A 26,567-nucleotide genomic window follows, 5' to 3' on the forward strand; every position below is an offset into this window, starting at 1 on the left:
ACCCCTCTAATGGAAACAGTTCTATGAAAGGTCACCCCACCTTCACATCACATATAAATGAAAACTGGTCACATTAAAGACAGTTTATACATCAATAATGTCTTCACATGGAATATATGTGCAGATGCTTTCTTTTGCCACTTCTAGAGATCACACAACCATACATTTGTGCTTTGATGTGTAGGTAATGCGTGCCAAAAATGAACTTATCAAATGTTATTAACGCATCCCAGAACAAAGTACTACTGATTCCAGCACTGCCACCAATGTTAGAAAATTAGTTATTAGTTGCAAAGAATGTGTGTCCTTAGTAATACGACTACAATCTTCCCTTTAATGGGAAGCAAATAGCTATTTGTAGCACTTGACTTTCATGATAGCAAAGCAAAGCAGAGCAGCCCAAGGTGTATACGGGGAGGTAGTGAGGGCTAGTACCAGAGTTCGCTGGCATGCAACAAGCAACACTAAATACATCCTGTCAGTGTTTTTTCTTCAAAAAGAAAAGTACTTCTTAACACACGAACACATTACTGAAAACGCAATAATTTAAAAATAGCCAGATAGAAATACCTCTGGTGACACTATCTTAATAGTTCACACCCATAGCCATTCTTGAAGCGTTAAATTACAGTACCTCTCACATATACTAGACACGTTATAAGGGGGTGTTCATTATCCAAACGCATGTTTACTGGCTTTGTCAGGCTGTCATCAATTTTAATAAAAAGCAGAAATAAGTTAAACAAAACTAATTCAACAACGTTAAAATCAGTTAGAATGGTACCATCTTACAAGAAGCACAAGCTTTTGTCCATTTTATCATAGACAATAATACATTAACCTTTCAATATAATGTGTGCAGGAGCCATTTTGTGGCTTTGAACATGTTGCAAGTGCACATACCTACTGGGCACACCAACAGGGGTCCCTGCACTCCACAGCTTGTGTGCAAAGCACAAGCCACAGCAGAGATAGAACACAAGTCCAACTTCTCCTGGGGACATCAGCATAACACACTAGGAGACTTAGGGCAGCCTTTTTGGGATTTTTTTTTGACCCTGTGAAAGAACAGAAGAAAGACTGCACATGCTTTTAGGGACCTATGAGGAGAACTGAAGGGATGAACGTATTCCCACTTGCACCCAGGACAAAGAAGTGGCCTCTAAGTGTCAGTTGGCTGACCTAGTGTGTCTACAGGGATCCACCTAGCTGCAAGAGGCCAGATTCCTGAAGCACCCTCCTGACCACTTGCAACCGGACCTGGACTGGACCCTCATGGAGGACTATGCTGGAGTACGCTCTAATCCCCAAGTGCTGTCCCGGAGGTCCTGGGACCCTTGACTGTCACTAGCTGGATTTCGATAAAAATCTCTGAAAAGTTGGGACATCATTTAAAAATAGATATCAAGAAGAACTGGCTCACACTTTTGAAGCTAGAAATGAATGTGTGGAAAAACCATTTGTTTTATATGAAAACCCTCACCCACCAACCTAGTTGGTGGCATGCTTCATCATCGGGCCCCACCCAATGTGCTGAGTGCACCTCGGGTGTGCTTCGACACCTGAATTACAGCGGAGCTGTTTTTTTGTGTGGGTCCAAAGTGGTGCTGTGGAAGTGAAATCTAAAAACTGTCCATTGGGTCCCTTTTGAATAAAGATAAATATTTTAATGGTGGGCCCTATGGCAGTGTTAAAAATTGAGAGAATCGGATAAGTGTACAGTTTAAATTATGTCTCTTATATCTTGTAGTAAAAGGTCTACATGTTTCAGCCAGACTACTGCGTATGCTGACTTTCTTCAGGACCTATGTGGTAGTGTTTTAGTGGATGGGCGTGATGGGCAGGTGTAGTTTGTGTGACCGATAGTGGTGCCGCACACGCTAAGATGCAGCGGAGAAGGAGGATGTGTCCTCCTTATGTTGCTTGAAACCTGTAATAACATGAGAAACAAAAACATGGACACACATGGACATATAGTAATGGTTGCTTCAGGTTTTTTTTCACATATTGTCTGTGACATTCTTTGAGCCGTGTTAGATCATTTTGCGGATAATGCAGGGGTGAAAAAGAGTGGTGTTTGTGCACAAACGTCTTATGCTACAGAAATATATGCGTTACTGTGAGTATATTCATGGTCATTGCGATCTCAGTTTATTATAAGGTATATGCTTATGATGATATTTTCATCATGAGCAACACGAATCCCGCGAGGGGGTAGGACTCTAGTCACACGCTGAGAGTGTGAAGGGATAGAAAATACATGACCAGTTACTGAAGGTGTTCTGTTTCCCATTGGGACTCTTCATATTGAATCGGAAATGCGGGCCCGGGGGCCCTACTTACTTCGTCAAGGTTGTCTGCCCACTTCTCATACCTGTACCGGCCTTCTGATCGGGATTCCGTCAATGTGGGGAAGTGCGGGAAACCAGCGTTTTATGTATGTTCTCCGGCCTGGTATCACCGGTAATTAGCAGTGTATGCGCCATGGTGCCGAGGCGTCGAGGCGTCGTGACATCATTCCACGTGTGGCGGTGTCTACAGCGTAGGCAGTGACAACAGACTATGTGGTTTGGGTCTCATGATGTGATCGGTATCCCCTTAATGTACATTACTAGGGAAGTGTGTCGCCAGACTCATGTGGAATTAAAAGAAGTGATTTATCCATTAAAACTAATGGAGAAGACTAGCAGTGTTACTCAACTGTAGTGTACACAAGGTGCCCATTGGGTGCCAAGGACCTCGTGATTTAACTCTCGCAAGATATAAGAAGGGAAAGGAGTGGGGGTGAACTCATTCGATACCCTGTTACTGTCAACATACATAAGGGGAGTGTGGCATGCTGATATTGGTTTTTCCACACATGAATTTCTAGCTTCAAAAGTGTGAGCTAGTTCTTGATATCCATTGTACTTTTTAGGGGACGTGAACTAGCCCCCACAATAATTTTTCCTCTCTCTCTCATTTGATCTACACCATGTAAAAAGCCTGTTTAGTGGAAGCTGACGGCAAGCCTCTCCAACTTCAGGGTGATATTTCCAGACACAGCCTACAGCATGAGCTAGACACAAGAATCTAAGTCCAAACGATGAAATTGTGACCTGGTGAAGATGCAAAAAAGTATCCAACCAAAAAGAAGACTTTGCTGTGCAAGAAATTTTAACTTTTTAAGCTCAGAACTTTTCCCACCAAAACCAACTGCTTCAGCAGGATCTCATCCAATGGCTATCCGGCTTCCTCGGATACAGTCTGCAACCTTGTCCAGCAGAAGAATTGTAACTTCCATTTCAGAGACTAACTCCTAAGGTAAAATCTTTGACTGGGACGAGTCTGCTTGGCATATCGGACTCAAGCTCCATGGCAAATGGGCTGAAACTGATCCTAGTTCCATAGTCATCTGCGAAAAGTGATTACAGTGGTGCTTTACTTTTTCTTGGAACTTTTAAAGTTCATGTTTTCAGTTTCGCCTTTTGTTGTTTTGGTATAATTTTGTATATTAAATATGACTATTTTTATCAATTGAAGTGGGAATTGTATTTTGATTTGTTTGACTTTTTAACTGTTTTGCTTCTAAATGATTTACACATATTCTTAAAGTTAAGCCAGTCTGCTCTGGGCCATAACTACCAGGGGATTGCGCTTAGGTTTAAAATATTCAAACCTTTGTCTGGACCTAATAGGTGAATTACTTTATTAGTTGTAGTGAAGTGCCCCCACACCAATTAATAACGTATTTCTTACAACTACTATATGAACAGTTTCGTGCGAGGGTGAAAACAAGTAAAGAAATATCTGAGACCTGGCAGACTGAGAGGGTCACCCAACAGAGTTACCCTTTAGCCCCACTCTTGTTTACTACGAATATGAAACCCATGTCCATTATGCATGGAATGAATTTGAATAGGTGGGTTAAAAGGCAAGTGAAATGTTGAACAAAGTGACCCTGTATGCATATGGCACATTGGTCTTTTTGAAAGATCCTGAACGATTGCTTTTTGATTCGTTGCATGTTCAGGAGGAGAATGGTCCCAGGTCTCGGTAATGAAAAAATTGGGCTAAACCCACCACCCTCCCACTACCCTCATTCTGAATAGGATTAGTGGATCACCTGGATAAAAATATGCTCACTGACTTGGACCTGCAAAGGCTGCCAAGGGACCTTAAATACTTGAGAATCAGCATGGCACATGATTAGTGGATTGTGTTGAGCTGAATATGGGCGAGTGCTGAGGGAGCATACATGACTCTTTGTCCTTCTACTGCAGTCCATACTAGGGAGAGTGGTCCAGATTCAAATCTTCTACGGTGCCACCATGTTTTCCAAGGTGTTATTTTGCCTTCTTATGAAAGGAATATTTTGTGAACTTGATATTTTGTTTTCTTTCCTGGTCTGGGTGGGGTGCCCGATCTAGGGTCAAGCTGAGTATGCCAACAATGCCTTATTAATAGGTTGGATTAGGAGTCATTGATATAAAATGGGATTACCTGTCCTCACAGATGTCGTTGGCTCGATAACACTCGTAACAGGTCAGATACTATGCTGATGGGATATCATGGCGCCATGGCTATGAGGTCTCAGTTTGAGACTGGAGTGCCATACCTGGTAAAAATATGGGTTATTAGATCAATACTGAAAGTGGAACCATTTACAGCAGAAGGGCTACTTTGGGGTTAAGGAATTTACGTAAACCATACTACACCTAACTTACCGCCGCCACTGCCGAGAGTCTGCAGCAGGCACCAGCCGCCACCGCCAAGAGTCACCTTATTCACAAGGTCCGCGCCGCTGCTCCGGGGACTACAACACCCGGCAGGCCACGCGGCGGCGCACAGCAAGTGACGAACGAGGCGGGGAGAACGCGCCAGGAGGCGCTACAAATCCCCGACACCCCGGCAGAGCGGGGGAGACACCTAACTTACCGCCGCCACCGCCGAGAGTCTGCAGCAGGCACCAGCGGCCACCGCCAAGAGTCACCTTATTCACAAGGTCCGCGCCGCCGCTCCGGGGACTACAACACCCGGCAGGCCACGCGGCAGCGCACAGCACGTGACGAACGAGGCGGGGAGAACGCGCCAGGAGGCGCTACAAATCCCCGACACCCCGGCAGAGCGGGGGAGACACCTAACTTACCGCCGCCACCGCCGAGAGTCTGCAGCAGGCACCAGCCGCCACCGCCAAGAGTCACCTTATTCACAAGGTCCGCGCCGCCGCTCCGGGGACTACAACACCCGGCAGGCCACGCGGCGGCGCACAGCACGTGATCAACGAGGCGAGGAGAACGCGCCAGGAGGCGCTACAAATCCCCGACACCCCCGCGTCGCGAGCGGGACGCCCGGGGCGAAGCCCGGGCAAAGGGCGGGCCCTCTACGGCCCTCATCGGTACGAGGAGGCAGGGGCAGGGCCCAGAACCCTGCACAAATACCTAAAGTAAGTCTGATCCCATCTCGCATAACCGTAAGAGTAAAAGATACCTCCATAGACTGCCAAAACTAAGTACCTGCTCCTATAGTATTCAAAAAACTATTTAACATGTCTAAATCGAAAGTGACTGTTTCCGTCAATACCATAGACAATTACATGGTACAAAAAGTTGTCCAAATTAATCATGACAGGCGATCATCTCTGGGGTTGAGCCATTCACCTGATATGCACTTTGATAATACGCTACCACCCACCCCTACCCTTGATATCAGCAACGAGGTGTTTCAGACCCAGGATGACATCTCATTGACCCAACTCTTGGTGGTCATAGATGAACCAGCCCACGAGAGTATACAAGATCAAGAAATAATCTCCATAGAAGAGGAGGCCCCCGCACCTGTCCCAGCACCGAGAATAGTAAAGGGGGGGGAGAAGAATTTGCCCAAACGAGGTGGCCTACGGTCAAGTAAAAAACGCCCCAATGGGTCCCATGAGAAAAATAGTGTAGAAGATACAAGTGCTCTGATAGAAGGAAAGGCACATATGGATGATGAGCAATTTAAAAAGTTATTAAATGCTATAGACAATAAAATTAAATCAATAACCAAACCACTCTTAAACAAAATCGACCATCTAACTGAAGAGGTGAATAGACTAGGGGACCTCTTGCAAAAATCAATAGAGGAGAACACAAAACACCCGCTATTGAAAGCACCTGCAGTTGATTCCAAATCTACCCAAACTGCCCCCAGACAAGAAGTATTAGTAGATATTCCCACAATCAATTTGGAGAGCTCTGATCATGGGAGGGGGGGGTTAAGAGACTTGGACCCAGATACCAACATAGGGAACAACGCAGGGTCAAGCCATATATATAGCATAGAAGATGCCAAGTTAGGCAAAGGGGCTGTAGAATTAGTTGTTGAGGCCTCTCCACTAATACTAGTCCTCGCGAACGTCCCTCAACTGGAGCGAGGGCAAGTAGAGAATATTCCCTCCCTAATAAATAAATCTCTTCACTGGTTATCAGGGATCATGGCTTTTTCGCAAGGAGCAGGGACCAGTTGGCACAAGAAATAACTAAAGCTAGAAGAGTTGAATGGATCGGGGGCGGCGCCAAAAAATTTAAGGGGGATTGTGTGGTGCTGCATCTCACCGATCCAGAAGTTCTGCCAAACATATTAGCTAATATATACCCCCCCCAGCGCAGAACAACGGAAATTGTGCCATTAACGTTGGACTTTTTCTATTCAAAGAAAAGCAACACCCTAAACCCAACCATGTTGAAAACCAAATGGAACCCTGTACTAAGGAAAGCCAAAATTAGCGGAAAAATAAATAATTGGGGAATACCGTTGGAAAACAGGTTCTCGTCCCTTTCTGGTCTAAGCGAATGTGATTGACTGAAAGAAAGGTCAACCACAGAAGTGGTCAAGGCTATTGAATCCTACGAAGGAAAATACTGCATTTTAAATAACATAGAACTAAATTGCTGTGAGAGAACAACATCCATCCACAGGGAAGACTCCCTTAGCATAGTTGAGCTAATCCCGCTAAATTCCCATACTGATATAAATGAAGTGGAAATTAATCCTTCACACTTTCCGTCTTCCTCTAACCAGTGTCCTTTGTTACAAAGGGGCATTGCCCAGACAGAAGGTAGTACAAAATGTATCTCCTGGAATATAGCAGGTATCTACCACAAATTGGAGACCCCGGATTGGTGCGAGTTTATCGATAGCTATGATATTATCATGATGCAGGAAACCTGGGCAGTGGCACCAGTCTTTCGCCAGGGGTATTTAAATTATCATATACCTGCGAAAAAGAACATTAAGGGACGGCCCTCAGGGGGTTTAATCACTTGGGTACGACAATCCTTACAATGCACCATCAAAAAGAGACCCATTAACAATAGTGACCTACTCTCACTAGTGCTCACTAGGGCGGATGGCCAAAACATGGCTTTATATAACATTTATGCCAGGGGAATGCAAGGGGCGTTGCCTCTGATGTGATAGGTGCATTAGATAATGATTTAGAGATCCTACCTGCAAATTACACTATTTGCGTGGGGGGAGATCTGAATACAACATTTGAACCGTTAGGTTGTGAGGATAATGATTTGACCCAAGAAGAAGATTCTAAATGGGGTATCCCGCAATTGGATCTACCACAGGTAAAGAAGTGGACAGAAGTAGCTATACAGGTTAAGAGCTTATGCCTGTCCAGAGGTCTGAGGGCAGTAAATGGTCGCACCGCTTCTGACCCCCAGGGTAAACCCACCTTTGACAATGGGAGGTCATGCAGCAGGATAGATTACATTCTCATAGATGTTAGAGACTGGCCCAAAGTGGTAGATATGCAAGTGGTACCGAGATTGGAGAGCGACCACAACCCCTTGTGCTTGCTCATTAATCTGGTACCAGGTGAAAACACAACTAACTAGAAAAAGGGTGTTGCAACATTAGATGTTGTTTCATCCAATAATCTCCGTCATATTAAATGGGCAACATTGATGGATAATTCAGGGGACATGCAGGTCTTAGAGGAAATAGTTAATGTAGAGGTTACCAGATTACAATCTCTTACCAACGAGCTGAATTTTAACCAATTGATTGAAGAGTCACAGCAAAAGCTGTTTGCTAATATTCAGAAGTTATTCTTCAAAAAAACTAAACAGAAGAAAGGTTCTAGAATACCAATAAAAGGAGCATGGTATGATAACTCGTGTAGAGAAGCGCGACAGAAACTCAGTATAGCGCTGAGGACAAAAACCGATGTATTAAAAGCCAGGAATGACTGTAGAAAAGCACAAAATAGGGCAAAAAGATTGTGGGATGAGAACACATGGCTAGATTTGAAGAAAGCTTGTGCTGCTAAGCATCAGAAGGAGTTCTGGGCTATATTAAAGTGGGGTAAAGGGGGAAATGCAGATTGCCCAAAAAAACATGTAGCGAAGAAGGACTGGGTGGAATTCTTCAAACCGCAATACGCAGACAGTTTACCTCCCCCAACTGAAACTCCCCTACAAAGGGTATTTTATACCCAAGAACTATTTTCGTTGAAAGATGTACAAGTGGCAATGGATGGAGTAACCAGAGGTAGGGCGCCAGGCATTGATGGAATACCAGCGGATGTGTTCCTAGCGGACAGGACTAACTGGTGTAAATATTTTGTATGGCTTGCTAACGCTATTGCACAAGGTGCCACGATCCCAGCAACATGGAAGGGCGCGGAGATAATACCGGTTTTTAAAAAAGGGGACAAGGCTCTACCTAGCAATTACAGGCCCATCAGCCTTATCGATGCTGCGCAAAAACTGATGGGCAGGATGTTACAAAACAAAATACAAGCCTGGATTGATGATAAGGACATCTTCTCCCCGTACCAAGCAGGCTTCCGCCCCCTAACTAGCTCTGTCGATCAGGTATTCCACTTTTTGACAATGTTCTGGAAAAATGTAACCCTGACAAACGGTCCATTATACGCTGTCTTCGTGGACCTGAAGTCAGCGTTTGACTTAGTACCCCGATACAAACTTTGGATTGTCTTGAGGGATCTTGGAATAAGCCCAGAAATGTTGACCCTGCTTGTGAGATTGCATGAAGACAACTACGCCCGGATTAGGTGGGGTGCCCAGGGAGATGTCACAGAATCCTTCCCGGTGGAGCGGGGAGTAAGGCAAGGCTGTGTCCTGGCCCCCACCTTATTTTCACTGTATATTAATGGTATAGTTGATTTCTTGAAACAATCCACGACAGATGCCCCAATATTAGGTGGGGAGCGAGTACCAGTATTGATGTTTGCCGATGATACCTTGCTGGTCTCGCGGACCCCCAGCGGGTTACAAAAGACACTCAACGCTTTTGGTGACTTCTGCCGGATCCGGGGCTTAGAACTAAATACAACAAAGACAAAGTTCATGAACTTGTGCCCGGTTAAGAAATTCAAGGGGAAAATGTATTTTAATGGCTCTGTATTGGAGGAAGTGAATGCTTTTACCTATCTAGGCATTTCATTACAGTCAAACATGAACTGGAAACCCCATATGGATAATGTGGTGCTAAAGTTTAATCAATTGGCAGGTTCAATAGCGCTAAAACATAAATCTTCATTTACAAAACCCATCCAGCCAATTATGGAGATATACAGCATGAAAGTTCTGGGAGCTTGTTTGTATGGATCAGAGCTATGGGGCTTTTCAAACTTGAGTTCACTAGTCGTCGCAGAAAATAAGTTTCTACGACGAATGATTGGAGTACCCCAGAGCACACCTACGATCCCGCTACAATACGACCTCGGGAGGAAAAAGATAGGACATGGCAAGACTGCGTCCCCTCCTATATTGGAGACGTGTAAAAACTACTCCCGAACTGAATCATTACGCAGCTGCCCTTATGGATGTTGTAAGCTCCGATCGTTTTCATAAAAGATACTATGGCTTAATGAAGTAAGAACCTTGCTCCAAAAACTGCACCTAGATTACTTGTGGACAGCAGTAGATCCACAAGTCTTTCCATCCAAGACATGTTTGAAAAAAATGTACTGGGATATGATATTTAACATGGTATTGATTTCTAACCAACCATCGATGTTGACATCCCAGTTCTTGGATTTTAAACCCATACCTAAATATGAACAGTATTGGGACCTGATTTCCAAACCCCTAGATAGAAAGTTATATTACCAGTTTAGAATTGGTTCCCTACCCCTTAATGCTTTTACTGTCAAATGGTCCTCTGGTAATGTGAATACTTGCTCTCATTGCAAAGTACATGTAGAAGACATCCCACATTTTTTGTTCGTTTGCCCACTATATGCTGCCCCAAGAAGTAGATGGCTAAAACCGGTATGCAGGAATTTGGGCACTAGGAATTACTCAGAGGCACTGAGAATACTAAGATCTAATTGTGTCCCTCATCTTGCTATTGCTGTAGCCAAATATATGGGGTGGGCCTGGCTAATACGCACGCGCACTTTAAAACTGCAACTATAATTGTATATGCATGCAAGGCTTTATGCTGTGACTTGGATTTTATAACGTTTGACTTATTATGAACTGAACTATTCGCCAGCACTATATATTATGTACGGTTTAATCTGCATTTTATCTTGTTCTTAAATTTTAGAATAGTATTTATTGTTATAGTTTAGGGAAACATGCTTTTAATGACAGTGTTGTCGAATAAAGTATTTAAACTACTTGTAATTAGGTGTGCTGGGTGGCAGGATTCTTGTTGATGGGCCATTTGTAAATTAAGCAAGCATTCCACACAACTGAGGAAGTCTAGACTCATTTTGAAGTGAGGAGAGGTGACTTATTTAATACTAAAGTGAGAAGCCTCAGTGCACTCAACAAAGCAATGGAATCTAGACTATTACAGTGACTGTATTCATTTAAGCAAGGTGGATAGCCGCTGATATCTATATACTTGCAAATTATGACAGAATGCTCTGGGTGCAACCAGCGGGTCAAACAAAAATGGGGCAGGGATTGTAGAGGCTGACTGCATTATGGCCATGATACACTGTAGGACCTCTTCAAGCAACACCCAACTGAGATAATTTTAAATTCATACAGTCACTTCTGTGGTTAAACATAAAACGCCTGGCTTCTGTCCATGCAGTGTGGGGGATGTAGCTGATTTGTACCACATGGTGTGAACATGCAGTGTGGTTGTGGGTGCGTCCAGATAGGTGCAAAAGTGCCTGATAATCTGAGCACATTAAGTGGTAGGCTGTTAGAGTGAGATGTGGAGAACAACCCTACATGAAATCCTATTTAATAGAATATCCATGTCAATATGTGGGTCCCTTTTGTAGTGATTTTATGTTTGTATACTGCCTCCCGGGTGCACAGGGGCGTCTATCTCCATTTATGATGGAAAGTTTGATGATGTGCTAACCAATTACCAACCAGGTTGAATTTATTGTTTTGTGGGGTAATATAAAAATGTTTCTTAAAACATTTCAAGTAAACCTGGACAAATAGTGTCTTCACAATAAACATTTTGGAAAAAAGTGCACATAAGGCTAAAATACTGAGAAGCATTTGTTTATAATTTAAATAAAAGTCTGTCTCAACTTGTTCAAAATTCCAAAATCTCACAAATGAATGAACTGCTTAGACAATGCAAATATTTGAGAGCTCGGATGAGCTGCACTTTTGAAGAAGATCTTAATGGTAGGATTTTGAGAGCAATCTGGGCGATTGGCTCAATTATTTGCAAAAGGCTAGCAGTCTGGCCATTAAGGAGTCAGTTCATGGAATTATGAAAATGTTGGAAGGTAATACCACTGTGAGCCTCTTCATCTATGGTTGCCTGCCATAGTGGATATTTTTCAAGTAGTGACAGGATTGCCCTTGTGGACCAAAACTGGAGAGCATGTTCTTTCGTATATTCAATAATAGAAGCAGAATGCCGATAAAAAGATAAGGATGCAGTGTTTTATATATTCTGCAACTTTTTATTTAACTTGTATTTCAGTGCATTATCTTTTCAAAATCATGGCTTGTGAACACCACAATGCAGACTTAAAAATGTTAATTCTTTGCGAATCATATCTACTTTCTTATGTCAACAATAACAATATACAACATTATTTACAACCTTGCAATCTGCAACTTCCAATGTAGATGCTGCTATTTGCAAGTGTGCTAATCAAAGGCTAATGTTTCTATGACATGTTTATCTATTATAAAGTGCCATTTAATATGGATTCTTGAACTGAGTTTTTACAATTGAGTTGAAACCCCTATGCAAATGCATTTGCTGTCCCACTTCTCAGATATGTTTGTAAGAAAGCAAGTCACTATTCAGTAAGTCACAAATTAAAAATGCTATCCTCTTACAAAACACCTACAAAGGACCCTTGTTTCTGACAAGCACAAATCTCCTGAAGTTCCAGTGAAGGCTTAACATGTAGAACAAAAGCAATTATGTGGTCAAGAAGGTCAAAAGTAGCAAATATGTTAAAACTGAAAAGTGCGAAAGAGATACAAAAGAGCGTTTCTACAATGTATACAGGCTCAATCATTACCATTTCAAAGAAGTGCTGGCAGAACATGCGTACGTTTGATAAGGGTTAAAGGGACTTCCTCCTTTACCATGCAAGCATTGCAGCCCCAAACAGCGGAGGCTTCAGCAGCGAGAAGGCTGTAAGCAGCCTCAGTCATGCCGGTACAAATCCGATGAAACCAATTGTAGCAGGATACTTCACAAAGGAGAGAATCCTCATCGTCACTTACTTCATCTTTACAAATTCCACACACGCAGGCAGATCCAAAGAAGGAGTTGGTAGAAAGCCTCGAATGGACTGGGGTGTTTATACTTACTTTAGAAGAAGCATCCATTGGCTTTGTTCTAGGTGAAAAGACTGTCTCGTTTGCATGACCATCATTGATGCAGTCTGCATTGTTACAAAGAATGTCAATGTCAGTATATGCGTTCTGTCTAGTAACATTTTTGAAGTGAGTATTGCTTTTATTTGGAGTATGAGCATTTGTGTTGCAATTAATATTTTTCTCATTTCCTTCACAAAAGTAATGCCTTTGACTATAAGATTGGGGTGTATCTTTAACAATTTCCGGATGAACGGGAGTATATTTTGTTTCCACTTGAAAATGGAAGCGTGGATTAATGAAAGGTACAGACGACATAACTGAATTGAAGATTTGGCTGGGGTGGGTTTGCTCTGTCATCTTGTCAAATTTTTCACAGTGATTATGCTGTAAGGGCTGATTCACCAAATGCACATTTTGGCTTATCGAACTTTTAAACACGGTGTGTTTTCCGAAGGCAGGTTGATTGTATAAACCAGAGCTGAAGTTGTGGCATTGATTGACACCCATTTCCAGTGAATTTTGAAAGAGTTGTGGAATCCGGTTCCTAGGTAAATTCTGTCTACTCAGAGGATTCAACATTCTGGGCATAGCGTTAGTTGGCCTCCTGACACCTCCAAATCCCACATAACCAGGGAATCTAAAGAATGGATTTGTGGGAGGACACAGTCTGCTTGGGGGTGCATTGTAATGATCATCGAAAGGATTTACTGCTACAAGATGATCTGATCTGTGATTGAGTGGAGGAGCATATTCGGACTGTGGAAAAAATGCCGATCCCTGCAAAAAGTGAGAAAATACTTCATCATGTGGAGAAACAAATGCGATGTCTGCTACTTTTAAGTTAAACAAAAACATAGATTTAAAAAATAGATCTTACGCAATGCAGAAGATGCTATTTTTGATCAAGTCCCCAATTAAGATCTATTTTGCTAATGTATTTAATATAGTATATTAGTAAATAATTATGCAAATATACATTGAGAAAATTATATTAATACGAAGATAGGATGAAAGTTAAATGAGAAACACTGAATATTGTATAATTTACATAGGAAACCCAAACATGTGAGAGAATATTTAGTGAAAACATTTTTACACTTCAGTATTTTTCTTGGGTCCTGTAAATCATAAAACCTAACCTCTAATACTTACTGTAACTACATTTCTTCTCATTACCTCCCACATATAAACTCTAAATGACACTCATAAACCTATCTTTGCCCCTATTCCTAGGTTTGAAACTATCTATTATGCTCGCCATAGCTGTGAGTTGTTCCCTGTTCCACATTTGAACCCTAATTCTTATCATATTATCATATAGGCACACTGTTCTGACACCCCTAATCCTAATCCAGACCCTAATTGTTATTCATTCTAACCTTTACAGTAGCAGATGATAAAATCTTTTCCCAAATCCTTATCCTAATCTCTAGTTCTAATGTACGAGTTACTTACCTTCGGTAACGATGTATCTGGTAGAGACGATTCTAGCCACAGATTCCTTCACGTAGAATTATCCCCAGGCGTGAGACTGGATCCGGCAAACTTTTTGCCACAGCATCCCTGCGCAGCGGCGGGTGGCGACTTCACCAGACTCCGCCCAGGCCTTGTCCGCGTACGTGATGTCAACAAGGTCACATAAGCCCCACCCCAGAGCGCCTACGTAAGTTTTCTTCTGAGAACTTTTAGGCGCCACAACGCAGAGCCATCGGACAAATCTGTGGGAGTATGGGAACAGTGTGCGAAAGAGCAGAAATATTGGAAAAGGAATGGTAACAAACAACACCATAAGGAGCAGTGTCAACACTGCAGTTCCCAAAGGCAGGGAAAGAAGAAAGAACAGAGCAGAGCCATGAGCAGCCATCCTGCCTGTATGTAGACAGTTTCTCCCCGTGGAGACCAGGAACATATGCAAAATGTCATGACAACTTGTAGCAGGACTACAACCCCTATCAAGAAACAAGGAAGGGGAGCCAGTACCAAGACAACAACAAGCCTCCAAGCAACCCCAGAACAGAGGAAACCACCGCCCAAGGAACAAGGGCAAAGGCATGGCCCGATAACCCCAATCCAGAGGTCAGCAGAGTGTGGAAAAGTAAATTTTGCCATGTTATATGTGCCTACGTGTTCCCCATGTTATGATACATGTGCATGATCGATATGCATGTATTCCCCTCTGATCAATTAAAGACGCAATTACAGTTGTGTCCATCTCTAGTATGCCAGTTTCCAGTCTTCGTGAATACAACGAATATTAGGCCTATGTAAAGCTACGTTGCCACGTTTTACAGTGTGCACGTTAATTCATTGAATTATCCCCGTTTCTAGGCCTCAAAAGGGCCCGGACTCAGATTCAGCTCCTGTCTCCTGAACCCTCTCCGAGGAGCGATACAGCCCCCACCTGTATCCCTGACCCTTCACTTACTTTCATGCCTCGCAGTGCCCGGCTAGGCCTGGCTCTGCCTCCCAGTCTGCCAAGAGTATGTTATGTTTCTAGTTATCAGTCCAGCCCTCCTTCTCTGCATTCCTAAGCTACTGAATCACATCAATAGTTTCCGTCATGGTCTAGCCTTTATGTCTCCATGTAAGAGAAATACTGTATTAATATTCATAGAATATTCCTCGCACACACAATACATGTAGAATTATGCATGCACCAGTCCTAGTATCAAGTAGCCTTTGCCCTGATAACTTTTGGATTCTATCAACATGTACTATAAACACCAGATACTAGATATGCCTAGGTACATGTCGCTCTGACCCTCCAGACTTTCGTCTCCTCTTCTAGGGCAGAAGTCATAGCCCCCAGTTCTCCCTGGTAACACGTCATTGCCAGTTTGCGCGCACCACTAGGTTAGAGGTCCCAGCTGCTCAGGTAGCCCCCTCCATGTTTCCGCCCCTTTTTATGACATATTCTGTTACGTTTACATCACATGTCTATGTATACGCCCTGTACACGCCTTCTTGTTACATCATTTTGCCCTTATCTTTCGCAACTGCTACAAACCACGCCTACTGCTACGCCCCCTGTATTGAATGTAATGTATTTGTTTAACTATAAATATTGTGCACTGTTATTAAAAGCTAGCCAATTCCCAGATCCTGCCCCCGGCAGCTGCCATCCCATTCCCATGCAGGCTGTCCTGTTCCTGTCCTTTATGTCTGATTAAAGCCTGTAGACTCCAGCTACCTCGAATCTTGACTCTTATTTATTGAGCTATCTGTTATTAGAGTATCCTGAAAAATAGAACCGGTAATTAATTATTTATTTACCACATAATGGCGCCTGAATAGGGACTTGCCCTTTCCCCACGCGCCGGAGAAGCCACGCAGGCCCCCTGATCCTCTGCAGCCGTGACGGAACCATACCGGCCACGTGCAGATATTTCTGCTTCAAGTATCCCTCAGGCCCACGGAGGAGACGGAGGTTGCGGTCCAGCGTCCAGACGAGGCGGTGGAGGAACGTGGCGAGTCCCGACCAGAGCCCAAGCCGAGAGTCCAAGGTCCGAGGTATCCGGAGGCCCACCTGTAACTGAAGTCCGAAGTTCGTCCGTCCGTCGTCGTAGCAGTCCAGTCCAGTCCGAGGCCTTCCGTTCTTGCTGCCCGGTGAGTACCATTGCTGGGGTAGTATCTAGACAGGGTCAATTAATTTGTCTCTGGTCCGTGGGTTTGGGTACACAGATCCAACACGAAGTGTCCACCTAGGTGGATGCGGGTCCTGACGTGTCTCTTTATGAGACCGGTAAGTTTCGTACTGTTTTAGCAGTGCATCTAGTCATTCCAGTAAGTTCTGTTCTGTTCTCGAGAAATTCATGTGTTCTGTTCTCAGTATTCCAGGTGATATTCTGTCCGAACTGTTAAATGTCAATTCATGTGTTTTCAGTGTCGTGGTAGGAGTGATTTGTTTTTCAAGTTATTATTGTGTTTATTGTGTATTGTATTGTGTCCAGATTCCAGTCTAAGTCATGCCTCTGTTCTCGAAGTTACGTCAGTTAAAAACCAGAAAAGGTCTGCTCGAAGAAGCAGTTCCTGTCCCGCCTAGGGACAGTCCAGGTCATTTTATGTATCATAAACATGGCATAAGTGCCATATTATATCTAGACTTATGGGTCGAGTATACTAAAGATCTAGAAGAGAAATATAGATGGCCTGTATCAGGTACATGGGATGCCGAGTGCATCATGCGAGTAGAAGAAGCATTATGGAAAAAGAAATCCAGACAGTCCCAGAAAGATGCCATCGAGTTATGGCGCAAAGAATCTCATAAAAGAACCGAAAAAGAAATCAGAAAGTTAGAATTAAGTAGGGAATCCTCAGAAAGAGCCCAAGAAAGGGAATTAATCGAAATAGGTGAACGAGTTAAAGCCGAACAGTCAGATAGACAGAGAAATGCCCTTATTAAGGGTATGTATCCTCTTCTTGCCGAGGGCTTGCCAAAAGCAACCCCGGAAGCACCATGTAATTTTCCGCCGCCATTAGTTCCGATTAAGCTACGTCACAAACCGACCGCAGCTGATATTTTTCTCTCGTCCTATTTGGACGACACGGTCCCAGAATATGCAAATCCTGCTCCGCCCGCTCCTGTAAATAATGTAATTCCTGTTCCTCCAGCCACCGGGGCACCTGTTACAGCACCTGTTACGGTACCCCCGGTCCAGCCTACAGTACAAGTACCCGCTACATCGGTCACTCTGCCAGCACGAAGAGTATCAGTCGACGATTCCAGTTTAGGGGCCGCGGGGGGAGGTCCTCCTGGTACCCCGCCGCCACACAAACGTGTAACGTTAGTCGAGTTACATGAACGTGCGTTACAGCGTACGCCCAAACATCAGTCCGTTGCAGATATCAAGCGAGCTCTTACCGAATGCCGTTATGATCCAGTCCCAGGCGATGATAATATGGTTATATATTCATTGCGCGTAAGACGGGTGACCGAGTATTTGGACACCCTACCGAATATGAAAGAAGATCTAGACAGAATATATCGTTTCATCCGTACAGGAGAGGATCCAGAAAGTATTGGCGAAATCATGTCTCTAAGGAAAGCTGAGACTCAGCTCATGCTATTAAAGTTTCTAACTAATTGTTTAATAAGGGAACAAGATTATCCGACTAAAGATCCGACCGAAATGAGAGTCCTGGTGGAGTGATAATATAGCCGAGGGAAGACACAGGACATTAAGTTGTATAGAGAGTATGTACAAGAAAATTCGTAAGGAAATAATAAGGTTGCACGAGAAACGCAAAGCAGCACAAGTAAGCGAGAAAGAAGACGACTCTGATACTGAAGAGGTAGACGACGAGAATCCTACCAGAATAGCGTATGTAGGTAAATCTAGACTTCCCGACCGACATTCACGCCTAGAACACAAGAAAGTTTTTCCTCCTCCAGCACCAGAACAAGGTTCTCTTGAGCAAGTATTTCAAGTTACCGATCACATTCTGAAATCACGAATCGGTTATAGTGAACTTAGTACTATGCATGAACAAGAACTAGCCCGATCAGCAGTCCGATGGATTACGGATTCTACCACTTTTCCAGACGAAATAGTGGCACAAATGTTTCTGAAACTGCCCCCAGCCGAGCAGCGACTGGTGGGTATGTATATGATCCAGCACCTCATTACACTGTATGAGGGACAACATTCTGATCCAGGTCCGTTACATGATGTTCTGAACGAGTTACTCCAGTATAGATGGAAAGGTTTAGGTACCGATTTAATTAGTGTTATTCTAGAACAGCGCCACAAATATAGAACGTTTCTTAATCCGCATTTTGTTCACGTCTCACCTCCAGAAAGTAAACCATTTTACATAGATAGACAGCATCCATTACGGGAAGTACACCCAGTTAGGACAGAGGGTGGTGAAATGCAACGAGTATTTGTTTACACCCCTGTCACAAAGATGGAACTCTTAGAGATGAAGAAATTAATTCCCTGTCACGACAAAGATCCAGCAGGGTTCCATCGAGAATTAAAAGACATGCTCCGTATGGGAGAATACACGTATCCAGATATCATTAAAATGCTAAAAGTCCTGTTGCCCGCAGGGGTATATGAAAAACTCAAGGAAAAAGAATGGGAGGTGGGAGAGAAAAAGATTGATTGGACAGCTCTAGAAGCTGAAGATAAAATACGAGTACCAGGTACCGGTCTTGGGGACAAATGTAAAGAATTGCCCGAGTTATTGATACAAGTTTTGCCAAGGTTATTAGCCACGAAAAAGGAAGATTGGGATGCAATCTCAGCATGTAAACAGAAACAGGACGAAGACACTAGTGATTTTTATTCTAGATTTGAAAAATGTTTTATTATTAACAGTGGTCTGAAGACGAGTAGCGAGTCATACCCTCATCTTTTTGTTACTAAACTAGTCGAGAACTCAAGTCCACAAGTTAAAAATCGAGTTTTGAAAGTCGAAAGTACCTGGCAAGCTAGTACCCCGTCACAAATGCTTCAGATGCTCCAGTATCACCAGAATAGAATCAGGGAAGAGCAAGAACACGAAAGGAGACGTATGAAAGACACGAAAATGAAAGTACTAGTTGCACAATCTGTTCCACAAGACAGTCAGAAGAGGGGTCCGAATCAAGCCAGTCATCCTGCAGCTCCCGTTAAAGGGACATGCAATTATTGTAAACAGCCAGGTCATTTTATAAACGAGTGTGCAGTTCTGAAACACAACATAGCTACGGGTAAAACTAAAGAAAGACCACGTCCGCCTAGGCAAGAACAAGTTTCACAGACTTCTCAGTCACCACAGAATGCACAACAGACAGTTCCAGCACCGCAGCCTATCGCTGCAACACAGCATGTTACACAGCAGATGTACCAGTATGCTCAGTCAGAGTATCCAGAGTATCAACAGTATTCATGAAACAGCCTAGAGAGGGAGGTAGGCTTGCCTCTCATCGAGATACCTGTAGATCAAGAGGGTCCCTATGTACACAGTCAAGTATTAGGGAAAGACAGAAAGTTTTTGATTGATACAGGGGCAAGTAGGACTACTATCAGTCATGACGAGGTTCCAGGGGCTCCGCTCTCAGGCTCTAGAAATGTTTCCCTTGGATTTTCAGGAAAGCCTATTGTGAACGAGATTTCAAAACCAGTTTCTCTAGAAGTTGGTCCATTGTCCCGAACTACTGATTTATTACTTACGAAGTCATGTCCAGAAAATTTGTTAGGCATTAAAACATTGAAAGAATTAGGTGCAGTTATTTGCTGTTCCCCAGAAGGAATCTGATTGTTTTTAAGAGACTTTAAAGGTCACTATGTATTACGTGATTTTGATCCAAGATTGTCAAATGTACCGCAGCATTTATGGGCGCAAGGTCCAACTGATGTAGGTTTTATGCAAATCACACCCCATCGTGTGACTCTCAAGCAAGGTATAGTCTTGCCACGAATCAGACAGTACAGATTGCCACCTGAGGCTGTAGCAGCCTTATCCAAAATTATTGATGAGCTCATCGCTCAAGGAGTGGTTGTAGAAACTGACTCCAATGTATGTAATTCTCCTATCATTCCAGTCATGAAACGTACTGATCCAAATGCACCTCCAGTATATCGATTAGTGATTGACCTTCGAGAACTTAATAAATGTATCATACCCCAGTATCCAGTAGTCCCAGATATTTCATCCCTATTGACAGCCATTGATTCTGAAGCTACATTTTTCACTGTCATAGACCTCAAGAATGCATTTTTCAGTGTCCCCATTCATCCAGACAGCCAGTACCTTTTCGGTTTTTGTTTAAATGGAAGGAGCTATAAATTCACACGAGCTCCTCAAGGTTTCACAGAAAGTCCTAGTATTTACAGTCAAGCACTTAAGAGACAACTAGACAACATTTACATGCCAACTGACACTGCCCTGCTCCAGTATGTCGATGATCTACTGATCACAGCCCGTTCTGAACGTGACTGCGAGCGTGCGTCACTTACAGTCCTGTATTTTCTGGCCGAGCAGGGGCACAAGGTGTCCCCTTCCAAATTACAATTCTGTGTCCAGCAAGTGATCTACTTAGGCCACTTACTGTCCAAGTGGGGTAGGCAGTTGACACCAGACCGTATCCAGTTGATAGCGAGTCTTCCACAGCCCAAGACACAGAAGGAGGTACGAGCTTTTATTGGCCTCACTTCTTACTGCAGACAATGGATTCCTCAGTATGCATTTCTAGCTAAGCCACTGATACAGTTAACGACACAGGAGGCAGCCGTATCGACTGTCCTCCCTTGGACATCTGAACATACACTTGTTTTTAATGAATTAAAGAAAGCCTTATGCCAAGCACCTGTTCTAGCTACACCGAACTACAGTAAGCCTTTTACACTTTTTGTCACAGAACGTGATGGTACTGCATTATCTGTTCTCACACAAGATCAAGCCGGACAGTACAAGCCCTGTGCTTATTTTTCGAGCACACTAGATCCAGTAGCCCAGGCTTTGCCTGCGTGCCTCAAGTCAGTTGCAGCTACAGCTCTAGCTATCAGACAAAGTGATTCCATAGTATTAGGACACTCCCTGACAGTACAAGTTCCACATTCCGTGGAAGTTCTTTTAAACCGAACACAGACTCAGCACTTGACAATTGCACGTTTAACAGGTTATGAACTGACACTGTTCCAGCCACACATAGAAATCAGACGCTGCAACATTCTAAATCCTGCTACACTGTTACCGTCAGTTACTTCAAATCCTGCCACACATAACTGTGTGGAAGTCATTAACACTATGACTAAGCCAAGACAAGACCTGACAGACATTGCATTACCTAATCCCGACCTTACACTTTATGTGGATGGTTCATGTATGAGAACTAGTACAGGAGAACTAGTAGCCGCGTATGCAGTGACTACTGACACCGAAGTTATTGAAACACACCGTATTGACACCCTGTCTGCTCAAGCAGCAGAGCTAGTTGCTCTGACCCAAGCCTGCATACGTGCCAAGGACCTGAAAGTAAACATATATACAGATTCACGTTACGCATTCGGAGTTGTACACGACTTCGGAGTGCTCTGGCAGGAGAGAGGTTTCATGACTTCTCATGGAACCAAGATTCAGCATGGTCTCCTCATTCAAGCTCTGTTAGATGCAATACATTTACCGACAGCTATCGCTATCATGAAGTGCAAGGCACACACGAAAATTACTGACATCATTTCCCAAGGTAACGATCTAGCAGATCGAACAGCCAAGCTTACAGCTCAGACACCAGACATTCCAGTTAACAGGACACAGACATCCACTCCAGAACAGACTACTTGTATGACAGTTAAGGACCCTACACAAGATGTCATAGACATACAGTTACATGCTACTCCTGAAGAAATAAAGAAATGGTCCGAACAAGGAGGGGTCCAGACAGATCAGGGATGGGTGACGAAGGGAAAAGCCACATGGTTTCTCCCCGACTCTATGGTTCAAGTCATTATTAATACCGCACATAGTCCAGCACATCTAGGAGAGAAAGCTATGTTAGACAGTATACAGAACCTCTGGTTCAACAAGCACTTACGAGCTGCAGCCAAGCAGAAAGTCCGTACCTGTATGATATGTTGCCAGTTCAATCCAGGTAAAAGTGTCCCGGTGGAACAAGGTGGATTCCAACCCCCTGACCACCCTTTTGAAGTCCTCCAGATGGATTATATTCAGATGGAGCGATGTCGAGGTTTCAAGTATGTCCTTGTAGTTGTATGCGCTTTGTCCAGGTGGACAGAAGCATATCCAGTTCCAGATTATACAGCAGCGACCACTGCCAAGCAGTTGGTTCGTGAATTCTTCCCCCGTTATGGACTCCCCTAGGGTCGTGTATTCTGATAACGGCCAGCCATTCTCATCTGAGTTGATGAAACATGTTTCCCTTTTGTTAGGATACCAGTGGAAGTTCCATTGTGTGCGCCATCCTGAAGCAGCCGGTCTCGTAGAGAGACATAATCAAACTCTGAAAGTCCGTATTGCGAAAGTTTGTAAAGAGAAAGGTGTAGACTGGCTAGTTGCCCTGCCAGTTGCTTTATTCTTCATGAGGATGGTTGCACATTCCAGATCAGGTCTGTCCCCTTATGAGGTCTTATTCGGCCGCCCCCCAAACATGTGGGGTACACCTAGACCCCGCAGTATTACAGATGTTTCCAGTAATATGCTGACAGATTACCTAGCTTCCTTGATGTCTGCCCTACACTCTTGTCGTTCGCAGGTTGCCGCTGCATTTCCAGACAATACTGAAGTGAAACCGCATGAGGTCATTCCAGGCGACCTCGTCCTTGTAAGGAACTTTGATCGTTCAAGTCCGCTGGAGCCTCGTTGGAAGGAGCCGCGACTTGTTCTCCTGACCACCCGCACGGCCGTGAAGTTGGAGGGCCGCAAGGGGTGGGTCCATCTGTCCCATATCAAAAAATTCCATGGACTTCGTGAAAAATCTTTTGCAAAGGACTGTTCCATTTCTAAGGACTGCCTAAAAACAGACTCTGAACTCAAGCCTTCCCTGTTAGAGGAAACTCCGCAACAGGAGTATAAAAAGAAACTCCGGTCTAGCAAAATAAGTCAGCCAGTTTAATTGTCTAAGTCCCTCTCGGGTGAAACGGTTAGACAGGTATCTGACATGTATGAGATAGACCCCCATAGTGAGAGAGTTAGTCAAAACTCTATACGATGTATCGTCATTTTAAGTTTCTTATTGTTTCTAAGTTTAATGGTTACCTGCACAAGTTATGCATTACATTTATGTTTTCCAATTTCTCATGTAAATAAGTTTGCTAATGCTACAGTAGAGCACACATTTAGTGATCTGCCTCCTCACGAGCTATCCTATCGTCTTGCTATGCGTAATAATACATTCATCCGAATGTTACACTATTCACACCAGACCAGCAATGCCACTAATTGTTGGGTGTGTGGTCGACTCCCCCCTTTCCAGACACCGAAGGGAGTTCTGCCACTCTTTCCTTATCCGTTTTCACATAATGGTTCGTGTGGAGCATGGTCCACGTTAACGTCATCCTCCAATGATATGTCCCTTCTGAATAGAACATGTTTTCCAGACAAGCAAGGTCTCCCCCATAGAACAGGGTTAGATTTAGAAAATGAAGTTTATAATTTAGGTAATTATTCTTCGAATTTTATGGTCCTGAATGTTCAGTCTGATACTACTCCAGATTTGCCTGCTATTTCAGTACTACCAGTCAAAGGCGAATTATGTGTCAGAAAGAATGGTTCCGCACATGTAGGACATAGTGATTGTATTACTACTGTCGAGTATAGTGCCAGTGGGAAATCTATTCTCAAAGCCTCACGTCATTCTTATTTTGTTTGTGGTCAGACCGCATATATTCGTCTGCCCCTCGATTGGGATGGAACATGTTACATTGCCTTCCTACTGCCACCAGTTTTTCTAGCCCCATCTGATTATCATAGAAACACACATCTAGTACACGTCAGACATAGAAGGGAGATCGAGTCCCCAATTGTCGATCAAACTGAAACTACTCTAGAACAGTATCAAGACTTCAATAAAGGTTTCTTCTTCTTTATAGGCCCTGTCCAGAATAGTAAGTTAATACGTAGGTTAACCAGAACCCTCGAAGCAGTAGTGAATGAGACTACTTCTGCTCTAGGTAACTTAACCGAAGAGCAATCTGCTATGAGATTTGTCGTGCTCCAAAATCGTCTCGTTCTTGACGTCATACTGGCCGATAGAGGAGGAGCATGTAGAGTCATCGGATCTAGTTGCTGCATTTTCATTCCTAATAACGCGCCGTCTGTTTATTCAGCTATAACCAGACTTCATAAAATTGCCCATCAGTTACACCAGAATCCAGGCACCTGGACATGGTCCGGTTGGCTCTGGAGTATTATATCTGCCTGGGGATGGAAAGTACTGTCATTCCTAGGTATTGCAGTAATGATCATATTCAGTTGCTGCCTCTGTATACAATGTGGCCCTGCGATTTGCGGCATTTGTGCTACCTCTTGTATTCCTAGTCCTAAGTCCCGTTCCAAGACAATTCGAGATGAGCAAATGATGCTATACGAAATGATAGATGGTATCATGAATATAGATGTTTCCTGATGGAAACGTAGGGCACAAGGAGGGAATGTGGAAAAGTAAATTTTGCCATGTTATATGTGCCTACGTGTTCCCCATGTTATGATACATGTGCATGATCGATATGCATGTATTCCCCTCTGATCAATTAAAGACGCAATTACAGTTGTGTCCATCTCTAGTATGCCAGTTTCCAGTCTTCGTGAATACAACGAATATTAGGCCTATGTAAAGCTACGTTGCCACGTTTTACAGTGTGCACGTTAATTCATTGAATTATCCCCGTTTCTAGGCCTCAAAAGGGCCCGGACTCAGATTCAGCTCCTGTCTCCTGAACCCTCTCCGAGGAGCGATACAGCCCCCACCTGTATCCCTGACCCTTCACTTACTTTCATGCCTCGCAGTGCCCGGCTAGGCCTGGCTCTGCCTCCCAGTCTGCCAAGAGTATGTTATGTTTCTAGTTATCAGTCCAGCCCTCCTTCTCTGCATTCCTAAGCTACTGAATCACATCAATAGTTTCCGTCATGGTCTAGCCTTTATGTCTCCATGTAAGAGAAATACTGTATTAATATTCATAGAATATTCCTCGCACACACAATACATGTAGAATTATGCATGCACCAGTCCTAGTATCAAGTAGCCTTTGCCCTGATAACTTTTGGATTCTATCAACATGTACTATAAACACCAGATACTAGATATGCCTAGGTACATGTCGCTCTGACCCTCCAGACTTTCGTCTCCTCTTCTAGGGCAGAAGTCATAGCCCCCAGTTCTCCCTGGTAACACGTCATTGCCAGTTTGCGAGCACCACTAGGTTAGAGGTCCCAGCTGCTCAGGTAGCCCCCTCCATGTTTCCGCCCCTTTTTATGACATATTCTGTTACGTTTACATCACATGTCTATGTATACGCCCTGTACACGCCTTCTTGTTACATCATTTTGCCCTTATCTTTCGCGACTGCTACAAACCACGCCTACTGCTACGCCCCCTGTATTGAATGTAATGTATTTGTTTAACTATAAATATTGTGCACTGTTATTAAAAGCTAGCCAATTCCCAGATCCTGCCCCCGGCAGCTGCCATCCCATTCCCATGCAGGCTGTCCTGTTCCTGTCCTTTATGTCTGATTAAAGCCTGTAGACTCCAGCTACCTCGAATCTTGACTCTTATTTATTGAGCTATCTGTTATTAGAGTATCCTGAAAAATAGAACCGGTAATTAATTATTTATTTACCACAAGAGGGGCCAGGACCCTTAGTAACAAGGGGTTAGGGAGGGGAGGGAAGAGATTGAAGGCAAGCCGCCACCCAATCCTGGAGCAAGCAGAGCAGAGGAGCACAGGAGCACCCGAAAACCCAGCCTCCAAACCAAAGAGGAGGAAGGAACAAGCCACAAGACTGAGCAACCCATCAAGAGTGAAAGAATGCACTCACAGAAGGCATAGCCACGCACCGGGAGGAGAGTGCCGAAGAGTAACTCAAGTGTCCTCGCAGAATGGGGAGGAAGGGCGGGCCGTGAAGGAATCTGCTGCTAGAATCGTCTCTACCAGATGCATCGTTACCAAAGGTAAGTAACTCGTACATCTGATAGAGACTACTAGCCGCAGATTCCTTCACATAGAATAGATACCCTAGCCACACCCACGGGGAAGGAGGGCCTGCGAAAGGACCCCACCAGCCTGGACACAATAGAGGGTCCCACAGGGGACCATACCAACGGACAAGGCGAGGAACCTCGTCCCTCCCAGG

The 26,567-nt window shown here is 43.8% G+C and overlaps 1 protein-coding gene across 1 annotated transcript in view; it reads right to left on the reverse strand.

Annotated features, from left to right (window-relative positions):
• Positions 1 to 11,876: 11,876 nt before the first annotated feature.
• PYGO1 (pygopus family PHD finger 1) overlaps positions 11,877 to 26,567 on the reverse strand; it is a 245,144-nt gene continuing 230,453 nt past the window's right edge. Inside the window, exon 3 of the mRNA XM_078684604.1 lies at positions 11,877 to 13,544. Coding sequence (XP_078540730.1) covers positions 12,468 to 13,544 — 1,077 coding nt within the window. The 3' untranslated portion in view covers positions 11,877 to 12,467. The remainder of the gene's footprint in view (positions 13,545 to 26,567) is intronic.

This window comes from Lissotriton helveticus, chromosome 3_2 (assembly GCF_964261635.1).
Source record: "Lissotriton helveticus chromosome 3_2, aLisHel1.1, whole genome shotgun sequence".
Lineage (NCBI taxonomy): Eukaryota > Metazoa > Chordata > Amphibia > Caudata > Salamandridae > Lissotriton > Lissotriton helveticus.